Here is an 18,787-nt window from a genome sequence, read left to right on the forward strand (position 1 = left end):
AAAGGCCCAGTGGCCTCAGTGAGTTCGGGCTCCACATCAAAAGTCTGTGGTGAGAGAGACGGCAGGTTAAAGGTACCCTTATCAAAGAAAGCTCTCAACTTAACAGACCTTAAAAATTTAAACATTTCAATCCGAGTTTTAAATTAATCAGCTTTTTTGCAGGGAACAAAAGACAGACCTTTAGAGAGGACAGCCACCTCGTGTTCTGTCAGGGGCCTGTTAGAGAGGTTGATGACGTTTAAGTCACACTCTGGGTCCCTCCGATGTGACGGGTGCCGCCTGCCGCCCCGCCTGGTAGCCCGTCTCTTGCCGCCTTCCTGGTCAGGTACCTGGCTGGGGGTGCTACTAAAAAACGTCGACGTCTCCTGGTGCCCGCCGTTGGGCGTTCGTTGCCGGACTCCCCCGTAGATGGTTCACTGGAGACAATGAAGTCATCCTGGCGGCGCCAGTTGCGATGAGCAGTGTGGCCTTTTGAAGACAACCAGGGCTACACACGGCCATTTTTACAGTCCAGTGTGTCTCTCCAATATTTATTAAGCTTCGTCTCAGACAGCTGTTTTTCGAAGGAGTCTTTAACAGTAGTGCACTTATCTTCAACGCCCTGGATCTGTTGAGTTGTAAGCTTAGTTTCCATGTCGTTCCTAATGTCGGCAATCTCAGTGACTTTTTTGCACTTTATTTTCCTTACTGTGCATTTGTCATTGTTAATTGAGGGACAGCGACTCAGTGACTTTTTTCTTACTGTGTATTTGTGATCTGATTGCTGATTGAGGGACAGCTACTTAGTGACTTTTTTGCACTTTATTTTCCTTACTGTGCATTTGTATTTTGATTGTTAATTGAGGGACAACCACTCAGTGTCTTTTGGTACTTCATCCCTTGTACCGTACACTTTTGTTCTGATTGTTAATTGAGGGACAATTTATTGATTTTAATTACTGGTTATTTGACAGTTGGGTACTTTAGTTGCCCCCTCAAGCACACATGTTTTATTGTTGATCACAGTGCCTGTTTGTATGAGCAGAATTTATTATGCATATGTATATCAATTTTCGGTATATCTACTGTTATTTAGCTGTGACGTGTGTTTAAGATTGTTGTATTGTTGTTGTGTTTCTCTTTGCCTGTGAGCTGGCACTATATTGTATGGCAGAAGTGTAAATTGTCTTTCCACACACCTGCACTGATTGCTTCTGATGTATTTAAACGCCACTTCCGTAATCTGAGTTACACACTGAAGAAGACTTTCTGTTGAAACGTCTGTGTTTCTGGTAACGCCACCCAAGTTGGTTTATTAAATTTACCAAAAGGACATTTGTGAGTGCTGGCTTCTTTTCTTTTTTCTGCTGCTTTTGGCCGTGCACCTGTTGAGTGGATTTATTTTTGAGAGTGCTTGCTTCTTTCCTATGTGATTCTGGAGCTGAGGTAACACATGGACATTTGGTGACCTGGGGTCTTAATTCTTACTTTCCTTGACAACTCCTCTCTGTCCGTCTGTCTCTCTGTTTGTCTCCACTGTAGAAAAACTGTCAGTCCATGGGTGGAAACCTTGCGTCTGTTCACAACAGCCAGCAATACTTTGATATTCAGAGGCTGATTTCTCAATTCACTCATGACTCCGACCCGGCATGGATTGGAGGCTCTGATGCAGAAGAGGTATTTTCATTGCACAACTTGGAAATATTGCACAACAAATACCTATAATATCTATTTAATGATGAATTATATTATATTCTAGTTAATGCTGTTACAATACTGTTGATGGTATCACATTACTCTTACATGAACTATACTTTTGTGACTTTGCAGTGACTAATCACACCACTATGTCACTTCACTTGAGACAGTATGTACAGGGTACAGTGGGCACAGGTGTCTTGTAATTTTGGCTTTAACTGCCTTTGTATAGTTTCTTATTCATATTTATATTCTTGTTTGTCTTAAATTCTTCTTTTTTAAATTTCTCTTTTTTGAGCCCTCACTCCCCCATTTTTTCACTTTTATCTTATGTAATGTTCTGTGCTACACTTTCTTCCAGAATGGTCAATGGTTCTGGAGTGATGGCACACCTTTCAGCTACCGCCACTGGTGTCATGGAGAGCCTAGTAACTATGGCGACAGTCAGCATTGTCTGCAGATGAATTACTCAGGTAAAACAACATAGTGCTAACTGTAGCAGTGATGCTAATGATAAAATAGGAAGGAATACAGTGAGTTAACTCAGAAATATATCGTGCTGACATCTTCTGGTCAGTTGGTTGATGTGCTCTTGTCCCTCCAAATTCTCATTGGTCGGACAGTCACTGGTGTTACTGTCATAAGACTGTGTGTTGACCAAAGCATTTTTATGGCTCTGTGCCAGCAATAGCCACATCATTAAGAGCCGACCACTTTGAGTGACAGACTGTCTGCTGATAGTGTCCTCGGCCTCTCAGTCAGATCCACGTACCCCTCACTCACACAGCACCAGCCTCTTGCCCAACTATGTTCACCTCTGGCTCCAAAAAACCAAGATGGTGACGGCCGATGTGTCAAACATGAGGCTTCAAAACCACAAACAAATGGGTGACGTCACTGTAGCCACGTCCATTCCTTCTACAGTCCATGGTAAAAAGTGACGAGGGCAGCGTTTTACCCAAAGTTAAACATTTTTCAAATCTGTGTGACCAGAGAGAAAACAGCAACATGCATGGCTCAGTGAAGAAAGTGAAGACGCTCAGGGCCTCATAATGACACTGAGGTTTGTAGCAGAGTGTAAACACACAGCACTCCTGAGTCTCATTACAGCGCTGGCCTCAGAAAAAACAAGCATGAATTCACGATAGCTGCGACCTCCACACTGAATTTCAGCCTGCTAGGGCAAAAACTGTGACCACCAAACAGTGGAGACATTTTGTGAAACCGACAGAGATAGAGCTGCTGGTCGCAGCTTCAAAATGCTTTGGATGACACACAACACTGCCAGGTAGATTTAGTTCATCTAGAGATAACATGAAGATTTTCTTCCCAGCGACCAATCAGCTGGCTGAAGAATAAGATGAGTTTAGTTGACCAAGATTTTCTTTGACTGACAGCAGCCCTCTCCAATTAATGAAGTTCAGTTTTTATTGTTCAAATTATTCATGATGGATTTCTGACAAACAGCTCAGACATAAATGTCTTGAGCAAAGAACGTCTTTCTGAGTCAGATATTCTTTGGTTTTATCAGATCAGTTGGTGGTTAGCAGTTCACAGTATTACACCATTTATGTTTTGACAATGATTTGTATCTTATCAGTGACCATAGTGTTGTGTCACCTAAACGTATCAGTTAGGAGTCACTGATCACATCAACAGTCTGAGGTTTTTGTTTGTGTCACATTCACTGACTCAAACAACTCTTTATTTCTTTGCTTGCAGCTCACAAGTGCTGGAATGACAGCGGATGCTCCAACAAGTTACCGTCTGTCTGTGTCAGGAAGAGAAGATGATTCCAGGTCTGACACAGAGACATGAAGAACCCATTAAAAGCACAAACGTTTGTGTTGTGCGCATGCTTTGTGAGCTGAGTTTGTCTTTGCTATCGCTGTAACGCTACTGAAGGAATGAAGCGACAAGTGACATAAACAGGAGCTGGACTGTCTCTGAGGCCTTGTGCCTTTAATGAGAGCAGACTGAATGTGTTATGAAAAGAATGCTTTTAGCACAAATCTACATATATTCTGCAAAGTAAACTCTTCTTTCTTGTCTTATGCAAAATTAAAGGCTCAAGCATCAAAACAAACTGGTCTGTATTTTTAGTCTCCTGTTTAAATCAAAGATGTCTGGATCCTTCGGGCTGATCCAAACATTGTTTCATGGTTTTTTGTCAGCTAAACAAATGAACCTTACTGAAATCTGCAGTTTTGCTTCTGTTGCAACACGGCTCTCCTTCACAACAGCATACACTGCAGCAGTTCGCTGCATATGCAAGAAAAAATTAGTGTGTGTGAGTGTGAAAAGTGGTTTGGTTGTGCCAAGTTTCAACCTATTTCCACAGCGCTGTACGTGTCTGGAAGGTCTGGAATCACAAATTATCATTCTGCTTCTGGGAAACAAATGATCCGGCTTGTTTCCATTTCTTTAAACCGATTACAATTGTCTTGGGTGGCACAAAGCCGAGGATGCAGTGATGGTGCCCACTAGATGGCGCTCTTGGTTTCAAGAAAAAGGTTAAAGGAATGGCAATTTAGTGTGAATTCAACCCTTTGTTGAAGAGGGCGCCATCTATTGGACTCAGAATATAAAGACAATGCTTCACAAGGCTTCATTTGACCATCACTAGCAAGTAGGTATTTAGCTCGGAGGTTGATTCTGAACACACAAATAGAAATTAAGGTGAATTGTGTCTGAAATAGGCAGCTAATGGCAGGCTGATAACCACAGTCTACATCCTGTGAGTCAAACTAACCAACTTCTTATATTCACACAACACTAATGGATGGAAACGGACATTAATTTGTATTTTCTGTTGCTGTTTTTTGGACGTTCAGTTAAAATTTGCTCTATGTTTGAATGTAACTTGACTAATGATGATACTGTCATTGTTTCCTGTGTGTTGTTTTACAGCTGTTCCACTAAACCACTAATGAGCCTTGGATATGGCCCTGACACTACACTTAGTGGTATGATGGTGGTAATCTCGTGACACGTGGCTCACTTGTTCGATTGTTTTGGATCTGTTCCCTGGCTTTGCACGGAAGATTTGAAAGAATTTCCAGCGAAGACAGGAGACTTATTAAGACAACATCCTTAATAAATATTTGCACAGAGTGAATAACATAAAAACCCTTCACCAGCCACACCCTGCACATCGACACAGTTACACACATCTGCACCTGGAAACCATGTCAGCGTTCCAGGAATAAAAAAACAATGTTGATCGAAAACTCTAAACTTTCCTACTGTTAAAAAATATATAGATGATACAACATGATGAAAGTTTATATGAACAGATTTTGTCACTCGTAACTTTACTCTATGGCCTAATACTATTTAGTGAATATAACCATGATCCAAGTTGTGGAACTACAGTGCACGTGATGGTTTGGTGCATGTAAACAGGAAGTCTTCTGTTGCATGGAGTGGTGATGAGATAGCTGTAGGATATAACTTTAGTTTAGACTATATTTGTTTAAAGTTTGGCAACTTGGCAACATTACGTATGTTGAATTAACTATGACTACTTTGATACTAAAAAAACGTAAAACATGATTATTCTCAGGAAAAATATGGATTCTGATGCACATTGCAGCACTCGGGCAGTCAGGATTTATTGCCTTCAACTATGTGCTGTTGCTTCAACTGTTGATGGTGTTGATAAGCAGCCAAATCAGCAACCAAACTGCACTGATTAACTGAATGTAGTTTCTGGAAAGAAAGACATCCTTTGCTCAAGACAGTTATGTCTGAGCTGTTGTCTGAAATTCTTTCAAGAATTTTTAGTATAAAAATTATATTTATTACTTGGAAAGTGTAAAAAGAATCATCAGTATATTTGTGGGCTGCAGTCAATTAAAGAAAATTCTGGACAAATGAAATTCTGCTTTTTTTTCAACCAGCTGATTGGTCGATGAGAAAAAAAATCTTCATGTTATCTCTGGATGAACTACTTGGCAGTGTGGTGTGTCGTCCAAAGCATTTTTTTTTTCCTGAGGCCAGTGCTGCAATGAGACTCAGGAGTGCGGTGTATTTACACTCCACTACAGACAGCAGCAGCATGATGAGGCCCTGAGCAACTTCATCATTCCTGACTCAGTGATGCATGTCTCAGTTTTGTTTCTGGTTGCAGAGTTGAAAAATGTTGAACTTTGTGTAAACGCTGCACTCTTCACTGTCACTTTTTACCATTAACTGTAAGGATAATTAATGACCACGTTTAGCCGAGAAGCCGGTTCTGTTGAGGAGCAAGGGGTGGAGCTGACTGATGAGCCGAGGGCACTATCAGCAGACCCAAATTTGAGGTAATTACCTCAAGGTGTTCTTGAGATATTGTGTTCACGAGAGTAAAATGAACAAGGTCACAGAGACCTTTAGCCTTTAACGATCAAAATCAATCAGTTCACCCTCGAGTTCAAGTGTACGTTTGTTCCAAATTTGAAGAAATTCCCTTGAGGCGTTCTTGAGATATTGTGTTCACAAGAATGGACAGACGAACTTACGTATGGACACATGGACAACCCGAAAACATTATGCCTCTGTCCAGGGCTACTGCCAGTGCAGAGGCATAAAAAGAGGTAAAGAGAGAGATAAAGGGAAGCAAACTTGCTGGTGGATTATCTTCTCTTCTTCCTTCTCAGTGTCAGCCTGAGCATACATGTTCAAAAACCAAAGACCAGCTCTATCCATCAATCATAAAATATGTTTAAAGTACATTGTTATGGAGGGACGGGTACTTCCTGGATATTACTTTGGCTGGCTGAGTAACCCTCTAGATATCACTTAGAGAATATGCTGGAGACTTAAAGCACCTATGTTGAGAGGAAAAGGTTCATGTCTCTTTACCGATGATGGAATGAGTAGTGTTACCAGTGGTCAACGGGGTAGATATTCACGCATGGCATCACTCTTGAACAGCCACCGTACACGAAAGAGAGAAGGGAAAAAATGAGAAAACTGAAAACAGGTGTCACTCCATTAGTGGGCAGGGTTTCCTGGTCTGATCTACAGGGGCTGTGGGGTATTCCACCAAGCAACAGTGCAATGGTGTATCATACCCATGTGGTGTCCAGCCACGTTATGAACTGATATTGTCCGGCCGCATATCATATTGTCATGATACAGTAGGTGCCATCCGGCCACCGGGCAGAATATCATACCTCCATGAAAGGTAGCTTTTGGTTTCTGACGACGTTGATGACTACAGACTGCAGGTCAGTGTGCTTTCAACCCTTGGTTGCAGAGGGCGCCATCTAGTGGGCTCAGAAAATAAAGAAAATGGTTCTTGAGACTTCATTTGGCCGTCACTAGTGTGTAGGTTGTTAGCTTGGAGGTTGTTGTTGTTTCATGTAGTGATGGGGATTTTGAACACGGTAACACAAATAGAATGTGAGGTGAATTGTGTCTGAAATAGGCAGCTAATGGCAGGCTGATAACCACAGTCTACATCCTGTGAGTCAAACTAACCAACTTCTTATATTCACACAACACTAATGGATGGAAACAGACATTATTTTGTATTTTCTGTTGCTGTTTTTTGGACGTTCAGTTAAAATTTGCACTGCATTTGAATGTAAATTTGACATATGATGATAATGTCATTGTGTCCTGTGAGTTATTTTACAGCTGTTCCACTAAACCAGTAATAAGCCTTGGATATGGCCCTGACACTTTGTGGTATCATGGCGTGTCTTGATATGGCTGACTTGTTTAATGTTTTGGTTCTGCTCTCTGGCTTTGCACTGAAGTATTGAGAGAAGTTCCAAGGAAGGACTGACATTTATTAAGACAACATCTTTGGCAAATATTTTAACCTTTGTCTGCACAGTGTATAAGAACTGGTCATCATCTTCATCCGCACATCCTCACAGGCTGAAGCTACAGACACTCCGAAGAGAAGAAGAGAAGAAAGTCCTGCAGCAGGTTTGCACCAAACTTTATCATCTTCTGACTTTTATTCACAGGACTGACAGTCAGTACGGCTGTTCCCTAAACAAGTCTCAGTAACACGTCTGTCTCTCTGTTTGTCTCCACTGTAGAGAAACTGTCAGTCCCTGGGTGGAAACCTTGCGTCTGTTCACAACATCGAGGAGTACAAGGCCATTCAGGATGTGATTTTGAGAGCCAGTCATTCGAATACACTGACTTGGATTGGAGGCTCTGATGCACAAGAGGTATTTTATTCATCATTGCACAACTTGGAAATATTACACACCAAATACATATCTTACTATATAATGACAAAAACCCTGTCAGTGTGTGTGTGTGTGTGTGTGTGTGTGTGTTCCACGTTTTCCTTCTCACTGACTTGGTCAATCCATGTGAAATTTGGCACAGTGGTAGAGGGTCATGGGAGGATGTGAACTCTGTCTGAATACATTGCTCTTCTTAATGGGTTCAGTTGAGTATTTAATCTGCAGTTTCCTATGACCTGTATCCCAAACACACACCATGTGACACTGTACGTGGGCAACTGTGCACTCAGTGGGTTTGGACTAGTTTAACATATTAACATATTGTACCACATTGTGTCAACATTTTATACTGTTTAATTACATTTTACACTACATTATGTATCTATTATATTTCAGTTTAATGTGAGCAAACACTATAATTACTATCATTTATTATTATGGTCAAGCTGTTATAAAAGATGGTATCACATTACTCTTACATAAACTATGCTTTTGTGACTTTTCAGTGACTAAGCACACCACTATGTGTGTGTGGGCACAGGGTGTATAGAATCTTTTTTTTAATGTTCTTTTAAAAAAACAACAACTTTTGTCCACATTTTCTCAATTTTATGTAATGTTTTGTAATGTTCTTTCTTCCAGGAGCATTACTGGTTCTGGAGTGATGGCACATCTTTCAACTACCGGAGATGGTGTCATGGGCAGCCTAATAACCATGGCGGCAGGCAGAATTGTCTGCAGATGAATGTCTCAGGTAAAACAACATCGTGCTAACTGTAGCAGTGATGCTAATGATAAAATAGGAAGGAATACAGTGAGTTAACTCAGAAATATATCGTGCTGACATCTTCTGGTCAGTTGGTTGATGTGCTCTTGTCCCTCCAAATTCTCATTGGTCGGACAGTCACTGGTGTTACTGTCATAAGACTGTGTGTCGACCAAAGCATTTTTATGGCTCTGTGCCAGCAATAGCCACATCATTAAGAGCCGACCACTTTGAGTGACAGACTGTCTGCTGATAGTGTCCTCGGCCTCTCAGTCAGATCCACGCACCTCACTCACACAGCGCCAGCCTCTTGCCCAACTATGTTCACCTCTGGCTCCAAAAAACCAAGATGGTGACGGCTGATGTGTCAAACATGAGGCTTCAAAACCACAAACAAATGGGTGACGTCACTGTAGCTACGTCCATTCCTTCTACAGTCCATGGTAAAAAGTGACGAGGGCAGTGTTTTACACAAAGTTAAACATTTTTCAAATCTGTGTGACCAGAGAGAAAACAGCAACATGCATGGCTTAGTGAAGAAAAGTGAAGACGCTCAGGGCCTCATAATGACACTGAGGTTTGTAGCAGAGTGTAAACACACAGCACTCCTGAGTCTCATTACAGCGCTGGCCTCAGAAAAAACAAGCATGAATTCACGATAGCTGCGACCTCCACACTGAATTTCAACCTCCTAGGGCAAAAACTGTGACCACCAAACAGTGGAGACATTTTGTGAAACCGACAGAGCGAGATAGAGCTGCTGGTCGCAGCTTCAAAATGCTTTGGATGACACACAACACTGCCAGGTAGATTTAGTTCATCTAGAGATAACATGAAGATTTTCTTCCCAGCGACCAATCAGCTGCCTGAAGAATAAGATGAGTTTAGTTGACCAAGATTTTCTTTGTCTGACAGCAGCCCTCTCCAATTAATGACATTCAGTTTTTATTGTTCAAATTATTCATGATGAATCAGTTAGGAGTCACTGATCACATCAACAGTCTGAGGTTTTTGTTTGTGTCACATTCACTGACTCAACAAACTCTTTATTTTTTTTCTTGCAGCTAAGAAGTGCTGGGATGACCTCCAATGCACCCGCCAGTTACCGTCTGTCTGTGTCAGGGAGAGATGCTGATTCCAGGTCTGACACAGAGACATGAAGAACCCATTAAAAGCACAAACACTTGTGTTGTGCGCATGCTTTCATATACATCTTTCTTCACACCCTCAGTCTCACATGTGAGCTGAGTTTGTCTTTGCTATCGCTGTAACGCTACTGAAGGAATGAAGCGACAAGTGACATAAACAGGAGCTGGACTGTCTCTGAGGCCTTGTGCCTTTAATGAGAGCAGACTGAATGTGTTATGAAAAGAATGCTTTAGCACAAATCTACATATATTCTGTAAACTCTTCTTTCTTGTCTTATGCAAAATTAAAGGCTCAAGCATCCAAACAAACTGGTCTGTCATAAATCTATCTATTACTGCAGCGTGGCTGTACACACTGCACCTTATACACCTCAGAGTGAAGCACTAAATAACACAAAATGACATGTGGGGTGTTGCACTCACCTTTGTAGCCTCCTTTTGTCCGTCACCAACAGAAAAAAGGAAACAGCACTAATGCTACATCATCCTAAACGTTCAAAGAGCTTCCTGTTTGCAACAATGTGTCACCATTTAGTTGAACTCACTGGTGCCACCAACTGGTGCTGATTCCTGCAGAGGTCAATACCTAACTAATACCTCTTTTCCACCAAAATTAGAGTGTGTACATGTTTTTTTAAACACTGGAAAACCCAGCAAAAATAGGCTATAGACTCCTCTTGTATTGCCAGTAGGCCAGTACCGTGTACACAGCTCTGCAGCAGACGAGTATGCCTTTCTGTTTGTGGGGATTTTATTTGTCACGTGTGACTTCACAAACATGCCGGACAACAGGTTAGTGAACAGCAGAAAGCAGCATGGAGGCCTGAGAAAACTTTACAATGATTACTTTTCATTATAAATCTCTTATTTATTTAGTCTGTCTTTCAAACTCGGTGCAGACTCATGTGAATTAATGTTTGAGTGCTGCTTGGGCGGAGACGAACAGTGTTTTGTGGTGGTGTGTTGTTGCATCTTGCCGGTTCAGGGACTAAAATTAACATGTTTACCTGGGTGTTTCCATCAGTGCCGACTGAAGCTGGAGCCGATAAATACCTGTTACTACTGCAGAGACGTTTGACTTAGGTGTGAATGCTGATCAAGACAAGACTTACAGAATCTCGATTTTAAGGGGTGTAAGAAAACTCAAAAAACATACAGTAGGCCTTTATGTAAGGATTTCATTCATTTCTGTGAGGAAAACTAAATGAAATTATGTTAATATTTCCAAGTTACATTATGATCAAAGACACAAACTTAAAAGAAATCTCACAGGAGAAGGACATCGTGATGACCTGATGAACACAAGCGAAATTCACAGAGCTGTCACTTTCTGTTTAAGAGCTCCGCCCTGCATTGGAAAAGTACGTGGTCAAAACATCCAAAAAGCAAACAGAACAATGGCCAAGCATCAGGAGGAAGAAAACACTGAATTTATCAGGAGAGGCTGATAAAGTGTGTATGACTGTAAAAAAACAAATAAAAAACAATTTGTTCTGTGTTAAAAGTTACAGACAGGAAAACTCATCCCTGATTTAATATTCACAAACTTCCTGCAGTTATTGTGTTCAGTACTTTGGTAAATTGTACAGTTGTTATGTTGTTGTTAAACAGTGAATATAATAAGAAATATCCATAAATATGTCACTTAGTCAGGGGTGGTTCAGTTTACTCAATGATAGAAAAGAAGTCCCTCACAGGAACGGTTGGGAACGCCGGGGTTAGATGGCCAAAGCAACTTCTTCTGATTCCAGTTCGCAACCTCCACGTCCTCTACTCTGTTTACCGGTGTATTACAGCCATATGTGAAGCGAAGTATAGGCTGCCAACTTCCAATGAAGCCTTTGACCCCTTTCTGGACTTCCCTTGAACCATTATTATCAATGAACAGACTACAAGAAGCCACCGGAGGGTCAGATGTTTAGGACTCAACCCCTGTATCACCCCAGTCTTGACAAGCACTTCATTCAGCCATCTTTAGGCCAAAAAGAGGTAAAAAGTTCACTTGAGATCCCCCCAAAGTTCCAAATGTCATCTTTTAAAAGGATCCACCCTGGGGGCAACGCAACACGTTTGATTAACGACCCAAGCTAGGATCTTAAGACAATGCTTTCTAAGATGTGTCCTCGCATCACCCCGGAAATCACGCCCTCCCCTCTCTTACCAAATGTTTCTGTGTGACAAACCTGATATGTCTGTTGGAAGTGAAATTATACATTTTATCTATGTTATAACATTGTAAATGTGCATAATTCTTGTTTGTTAGTTGAATGATGCTTTTCTTATTTTCATAAGGCAAAAATTAAGGGAATTACAAAATAAATATTTTAATCCCTCATTTAACATGGAGCCATACTGCCATCTTGTGATGGTAGTTAAAGTGGGTTCCCATAAGGACCCCATTCTATATTTAGAGTTAAAATATAGTTGGATTTATTAATCAACCTGTTTTCATGAATATGTGCTTCCTCATTTTGTTTTCATCATATGTTGCAACTATAGGTTAGTCTAGAGTGTGTGTATTTGAAGCAGTCTATATGTGTACTTTGCTGATACATGCGGTATAATAATTGTATTCATTTTAATTGGAAGTTAAAAACTGATTTTGACCATAATGGGAAGAGTATGTGCCTATCGCTTGTAACATGTCAAAGTATATGATCTCGTATAATAAAAAGCATTAAGTTTCTTTTGAAATAAAGTAATAATCCTATTTTATGACTAAGAAGACCGCCTTAACAAACCTGCCCACTTTGGCCGGATAAAAATAAGTGGGCTCGGCACATCTCTCTCTTCTTTTTTGATCTCTTCTTTTCGTTTTTTTGGCTCTCTTCTTTTTCTTTCTTACATTTTTCTTACGCTTTTGTACTTGGTTCCTGCATAACTCTGTAGTGCTCATGATCAAAGTTATTTTAAACTTTTAAATTTTGCTTATCCAGTTTTCTTTTATCTTCAGTGTTTTCAACATTTTTATGCACATTAATAATAACTTTGATAGCAATATGGAATGCCCAATGAGATTGCTTTCATTTTTCTAATAAGCAAGTAATCATCACAAGGTAGACAAGCGCCTGTTCAACCTGCCTCTTCACCCAAAGATTCATCAGATCCAGCGGCTGCCAACCACTTATCACAGTGGTTCTTGTGCCAAACCCAGAGACTTTCTGCAGCGTAAAGAAACCAACGGTGAGGACCACCAACAGGACACTGCCACCAGGCTCCACCATCCCTCACTGCTGCGTTCCAGTTTGTATCACCCTGCCGGAAGGCCGTGAAGTGAAGCCGGGGGTCCTGAGGAGAAAGGTCTGCATGATTTGCTGCTAAGAAAGGAGGCAACGAATTTCCCTCCCAAGTGACCCGCTGGGCAGTGGTAAGAGCTGATGTCGAATAGGAGATTTAATTATCTTAATCTTCATTTAGGATTCCTTACATAAATATTTTGCGCATCCCTGCGTTCCCAATTTATCTATAGTCACATACTCTCTCACTATCGCCAAACTAAATAACTGACACGAGTGTTACTTTTCATTTCAATCCATCTATATCCTATATATTGTTGATTTTGTGTTGTGTCATATTATTATCATTTGCTATTCATTTATTCAGTTGTTACACATTTAGCCTAAATAAATCTTCATTTACCACCAAGTTGTTGTCTGTGTATATTTCTTTTGAGCAGGAACTAAGATCCCTGTATGGAGAATTCATAACCCAGATACTGAGATTGATTTATTATTGATAAGCATGCTGAAGAATTAATAATTGGTTTACGGATTTATTAATTTGATTAGTCGCTTCCCACATGAAGAGGGTGGTGCCACAAAATTTATTACGAGTGCAAACATTCTCAAAAAGGTATTTCCCCTACATTCATTTGTTTGCTCAAAACCTATTTACATTTCTTTTTATCAATATTTCAAAAGTTTGTTTAAAATCGACAGCTGAATGGAAACATGACAGCTGTGAGCAGTTTCCTTTAGGACTGCTTCCTATGAAAACAAAAAAGTATTTTAAAAGGATGCCAGCATGTCTGTGTATCATCTGGATTAACAGAGATGGAAGTGCTGCTGTTTGTAGTTCTGAGTCCCAAACATAACACTGTTTGTCATGGGGTGGCAGCAGAAATTTCAGCGATCACAAACCTGACGCTTGACACAACTGAAGGAATGTGAGAAGTTGTTTTTGTGTAATTCTGGTGACATTCGGTGGCATCAAGGTGCAGATGTGCAGAACTGTGTCGGTGTGCAGGGTGTAGCTGATAAAGGGTGCTGATGATATTTACTCTGTGCAAACAAAAGTTAAAATATTAAACAAGGATGTTGTCTCAATGGGTTTCATCTCCTCTTTCAAAATGTTGTCGAAGCTTCAGTGCAAAGCCAGGGAACAGATCCGAAACAATCAAACAAGTGAACCAGGTGTCGGGACATTACCACCATCATACCACAAAGTGTAGTGTCAGGGCCGTATCCAAGGCTCATTAGTGGTTTAGTGGAACAGATGTAAAACTACACACATGAAACAATCACATTCTCATCATTAGTAAAGTTACATTCAAACATAGAGCAAATTTTAACTGAATGTCCAAAAAACAGCAACAGAAAATACAAATTAATGTCCGTTTCCATCCATTAGTGTTGTGTGAATATAAGAGGTTGGTTAGTTTGACTCACAGGATGTAGACTGTGGTTATCAGCCTGCCATTAGCTGCCTATTTCAGACAGAATTCACCTTCCTTTCTATTTGCATGTTACTGTTCTCAAAATCCCCATCACTATATGAAACAACAATAACCTCTGAGCTAACAACCTACACACCAGTGACGGCCAAATAAAGTCTCATGAACCATTTTCTTTATTTTCTGAGCTCACTAGATGGCGCCATCTTCAGCAAAGGGTTGAAAGCACACTGAACTGCAGTCTGAAGTCATCAAATACTGCTGCTTTGTCTGCGATTTCAGCATCAGACGCCGACACCAAAGGCTACCTGTAGGGCAGGTGGGAGGGTGGTGGATGAATCCAACAAACCCGCACTTTCACCTGGGAGGCCAGTTTTTGCCTCCTGTTGAGCCAAACCTTGATGCTCTTTTTAAACCTAAACATGTGCTTTGGTTGACATCCCCTTTCGCAACATCAACAGCAGATGCCAAAGGATACCTAGCTCATAATATGTAGACGTAAAAGTCCACTGACAAAACGCCATACGTGACGACTTGGGATGAGGATGTGTTCCATTCCTTGAAGCGTGATGACCTGATGAACACAAGCTATATTCACAGAGCTGTCACTTTCTGTTTAAGAGCTCCACCCTGCATTGGAAAAGCCGGTGGTTAAAACAACCAAAAAGCAAACAGAATAACGGCCAAGCATCAGGAGGAAGAAAACACTGAATTCATCAGGAGAGGCCGATAAAGTGTGTAAAAAACAAATAAAAAACAATTTGTTCTGTGTTAAAAGTTACAGACAGGAAAACTCATCCCTGATTTAATATTCACAAACTTCCTGCAGTTATTGTATTCAGTACTTTGGTTAATTGTACAGTTGTTATGTTGTTGTTAAACATTGAATATAATAAGAAATATCCATAAATATGTCACTTAGTCAGGGGTGGTTCAGTTTACTCAATGATAGAAAAGAAGTCCCTGATGGAAAAGGTTGGGAACGCCGGGGTTAGATGGCCAAAGCAACTTCTTCTGATTCTGGTTCACAGCCTCCACTTCCTCTACTCTGTTTACCGGTGTATTACAGCCATGTGTGAAGCGCAGTATAGGCTGCCAGCTTACAATTAAACTATGCTTTGCATATATTCACTTGTTTGCTCAAAACCTCATTTACATTTCTTTTTATCAATATTTCAAAAGTGTGTTTAAAGTCGACAGTTGAATGGAAACATGACAGCTGTGAGCAGTTTCCATTAGGACTGCTTTCTATGGAAAAAAAAGTATTTTAAAAGGATGCCAGCATGTCTGTGTATCATCTGGATTAACAGAGATGGAAGTACTGCTGTTTGTAGTTCTGAGTCCCAAACATAACACTGTTTGTCATGGGGTGGCAGCAGAAAATTCAGAGATCACAAACCTGACGCTTGACACAACTAAAGGAATGTGAGAAGTTGATTTTGTGCAATTCTGGTGATGTTCGGTGGCATCAAGGTGCAGATGTGCAGAACTGTGTCGGTGTGCAGGGTGTAGCTGATAAAGGGTGCTGATGATATTTACTCTGTGCAAACAAAGGTTAAAATATTTACCAAAGATGTTGTCTCAATGGGTTTCATCTCCTCTTCCAAAATGTTGTCAAAGCTTCAGTCCAAAGCCAGGGAACAGATCCGAAACAATCAAACAAGTGAACCAGGTGTCAGGAGATTACCACCATCATACCACAAAGTGTAGTGTCAGGGCCATATCCAAGGCTCATTAGTGGAACAGATGTAAAACTACATACATGAAACAATCACATTATCATCATTAGTCAAGTTTATATTCAAACACAGAGCAAATTTTAACTGAATGCCCAAAAAGAAAACAGCAAATGAAAATACAAATTAATGTCCGTTTCCATCCATTAGTGTTACGTGACACTGCTGCACGAGAGACAGGTCTGTGTTTTCTGATGGAGGTGGTAAAGTTGATGGTTCTGGTTTGCGAGGTAGATTGGGTTGTCAGCATCTACAGGTCGCAGAGTAAAGGGATCAATCCTCACCTCCTTCTTTTCAGATGTTAAAGTGTGCAAGACACTGAACCCCTGCTGAGGCATAAAAGAGAAAGACAGATAGAATAAGTTACTTCAAAGCTGTTTACATGACTAATGACAATGAATATTCTCCTATTACTCAGGTTTACATGTCCTTATCACATGCCTTTATCACATCAATCACGTTGCATCTTGGCATCAAAACAGGATTTTTAAAGTTTCCTACCTGCAGTGGACCTGTGGGACCTGTGGGACCGTGCGAGCACAGCCTCTCCCTTTCAGTTCTTCAGCCATCTTCTTGAAAAGCTGGGTGTTGTGATATTTGCATATATCCAAGAACCTGCTCATATCCAAGTCTTTTATAATGTTACAAAGTAGGTGTGTTTATTCTTCCTACCAGAAATATGGGCTTTTCTTTTGGCAATGCATTTCCACACTAACCTTGGAAACTGTTGGTTTGTTAACCGACAACAGGCCGTGTGTCGCAAACTGCAGCAAAAATCCCAATTGAGATGCATATTCTGAATGTGCTGTTTACATGTCCAAAGAATGCTCTTATAACCTGAATAACAGCAGCAAATCCCACATGTCTGAATCGGAAAATGCTTAATCTGAAAAGACACCAAATTTGGAATCTGTAAGAGGATGTTCTGTTTACATGACCCGCATCAAGTTCAAAATATTGTTGCATTACAAATAATAGTGGAATTTTAGTAAGCATGTAAATGTACCCAGTGTCTTCCATATTTGCCAAATTTAAAGGATGCCTTCCATTTTGTCAAAGCGAAACAAGTTGTCCTGTGGTATTAATTGTAATTTAAGACAAGTCCTAAAACGTTTAGCTGTATCTGTTTATATTAGCCGTTTATATTTAACTGCTTACAGCTTGCAGGTGGCAAACTGTCACCCTTCAAGCCTCCAAAGTAAATAGGAGACTGAGAGGTGATGCCAGCTGATGCACTGACCAGCTGTAAATCTAATAACATTTTACAGATGGTTAACCCATCATCATTTAGGGTGGAGTAAACTGATGTACTTTAAACATGTTTTATGACTGATGGATAGATAATTCACTGTATATAAGAGCTGGTCTTGGGCTTGTTCAGCATCAACACTCAGGCTGACACTGAGAAGGAGGAAGAGAAGATAATCCACCAGAAGGTTTGCTTTGCTTTATTTCTTTACCTCTTTTTATGCCTCCGTGCCGGCATGTTATGTTTGTGGGTCCATCTGTCCATCTGTCTGTCCATTCTCATGAATGCAATATCTCAAAAACACCTAGAGGGAATCTCTTCAAATTTGGCACAAACGTCCACTTGACCTCAAGGATAAAGTGATTAGATTTGGTGGTCAAAGGTCAAAGTCTCTGTGACCTTACATCTGTCTCATTTTCATTAACATGATATCTTGAGAATTTCCTCAAATTTGGCACCAACATCCACTCGGACTCAATGATGACCTCATGAGAATTTGGTGGTCAAAAGTCAAGGTCACTGTGGCCTCACAAAACATGTTTTAGTCAAGGGTTCATACCTAATTATGACAAAATTTCACACAAACGTGTAACACAATAAAATACCAAAGTGATGACATTTTTAAATCCAAAATGTCAAAGGTCATCTTCACTGTGACATCACAATTCAAAATTCCAGTTTTATGTTTCTTTTTTCTCTCATTCAGAAGAGGACAACAGTCACTGCAGCTCAGCTGTTTCAGAAGTTTTACTGACATGTCTGTTTTTCTTTGTTGAAGGTAATTATCAACTTTGAGATCTGCATCATCTCCACGATGAAGACGCTGACTGTGTTTGCACTTCTTTGTGCTATGATGGCATTGACCACAGCTGCTGGTGAGTGTTAACAATGTGTGTGTGAGCAAAACGACAAACACACATTCTGTGCATCTGTTTATATCCAGCGACTCGATGGAAATAATCACTAACTGCTGTGTTTAACTGTTCAGCTCTGTCCGAGGTGAAGGATGAACACGGGACAGTGGAAGTAATTCAAGAAGGTGAATACGTATTTCCTAACTGCTTTACACTTTGTCTGGAGACTCAATATTACCTCATCTCTATTTGTCTTCCTCAAGAGAGCATCACGTCATTGAGAGATCACTTCACTTCACTTCACTTCACTTCACTTTATTATTTGTCCCTTAAAGGGTAAATTTGATTTGCAGCAGACGATGACATAATCACACAAATCACATAAAACACACGGGCATGAGCAGCAAAATGCAACAGGTAAGCCAAGTGTACGTTGTTCAACGCATGACAGGTAAAATCGGGATAATAAATAAATAAATAAGTAAAGCGGT

At 40.5% G+C, this 18,787-nt stretch overlaps 3 protein-coding genes across 3 annotated transcripts in view; all 3 read left to right on the forward strand.

Moving 5' to 3' along the window:
• LOC125884009 (ladderlectin-like) overlaps positions 1-9,996 on the forward strand; it is a 33,233-nt gene extending 23,237 nt beyond the window's left edge. Inside the window, exon 7 of the mRNA XM_049568706.1 lies at positions 9,702-9,996. Within this exon, the coding sequence (XP_049424663.1) occupies positions 9,702-9,772 (71 nt within the window). The 3' untranslated portion in view covers positions 9,773-9,996. The remainder of the gene's footprint in view (positions 1-9,701) is intronic.
• The window catches only part of LOC125884012 (ladderlectin-like), a 95,772-nt gene that overhangs the window by 4,471 nt on the left and 72,514 nt on the right, over positions 1-18,787 (forward strand). The window lies entirely within an intron of this gene.
• The window catches only part of LOC125884011 (type-2 ice-structuring protein-like), a 121,057-nt gene continuing 109,823 nt past the window's right edge, over positions 7,554-18,787 (forward strand). Inside the window, exon 1 of the mRNA XM_049568708.1 lies at positions 7,554-7,599. The gene's annotated coding sequence lies outside the window, so the exon portion shown is untranslated. The remainder of the gene's footprint in view (positions 7,600-18,787) is intronic.

This window comes from Epinephelus fuscoguttatus, linkage group LG23 (genome assembly GCF_011397635.1).
Source record: "Epinephelus fuscoguttatus linkage group LG23, E.fuscoguttatus.final_Chr_v1".
Lineage (NCBI taxonomy): Eukaryota > Metazoa > Chordata > Actinopteri > Perciformes > Serranidae > Epinephelus > Epinephelus fuscoguttatus.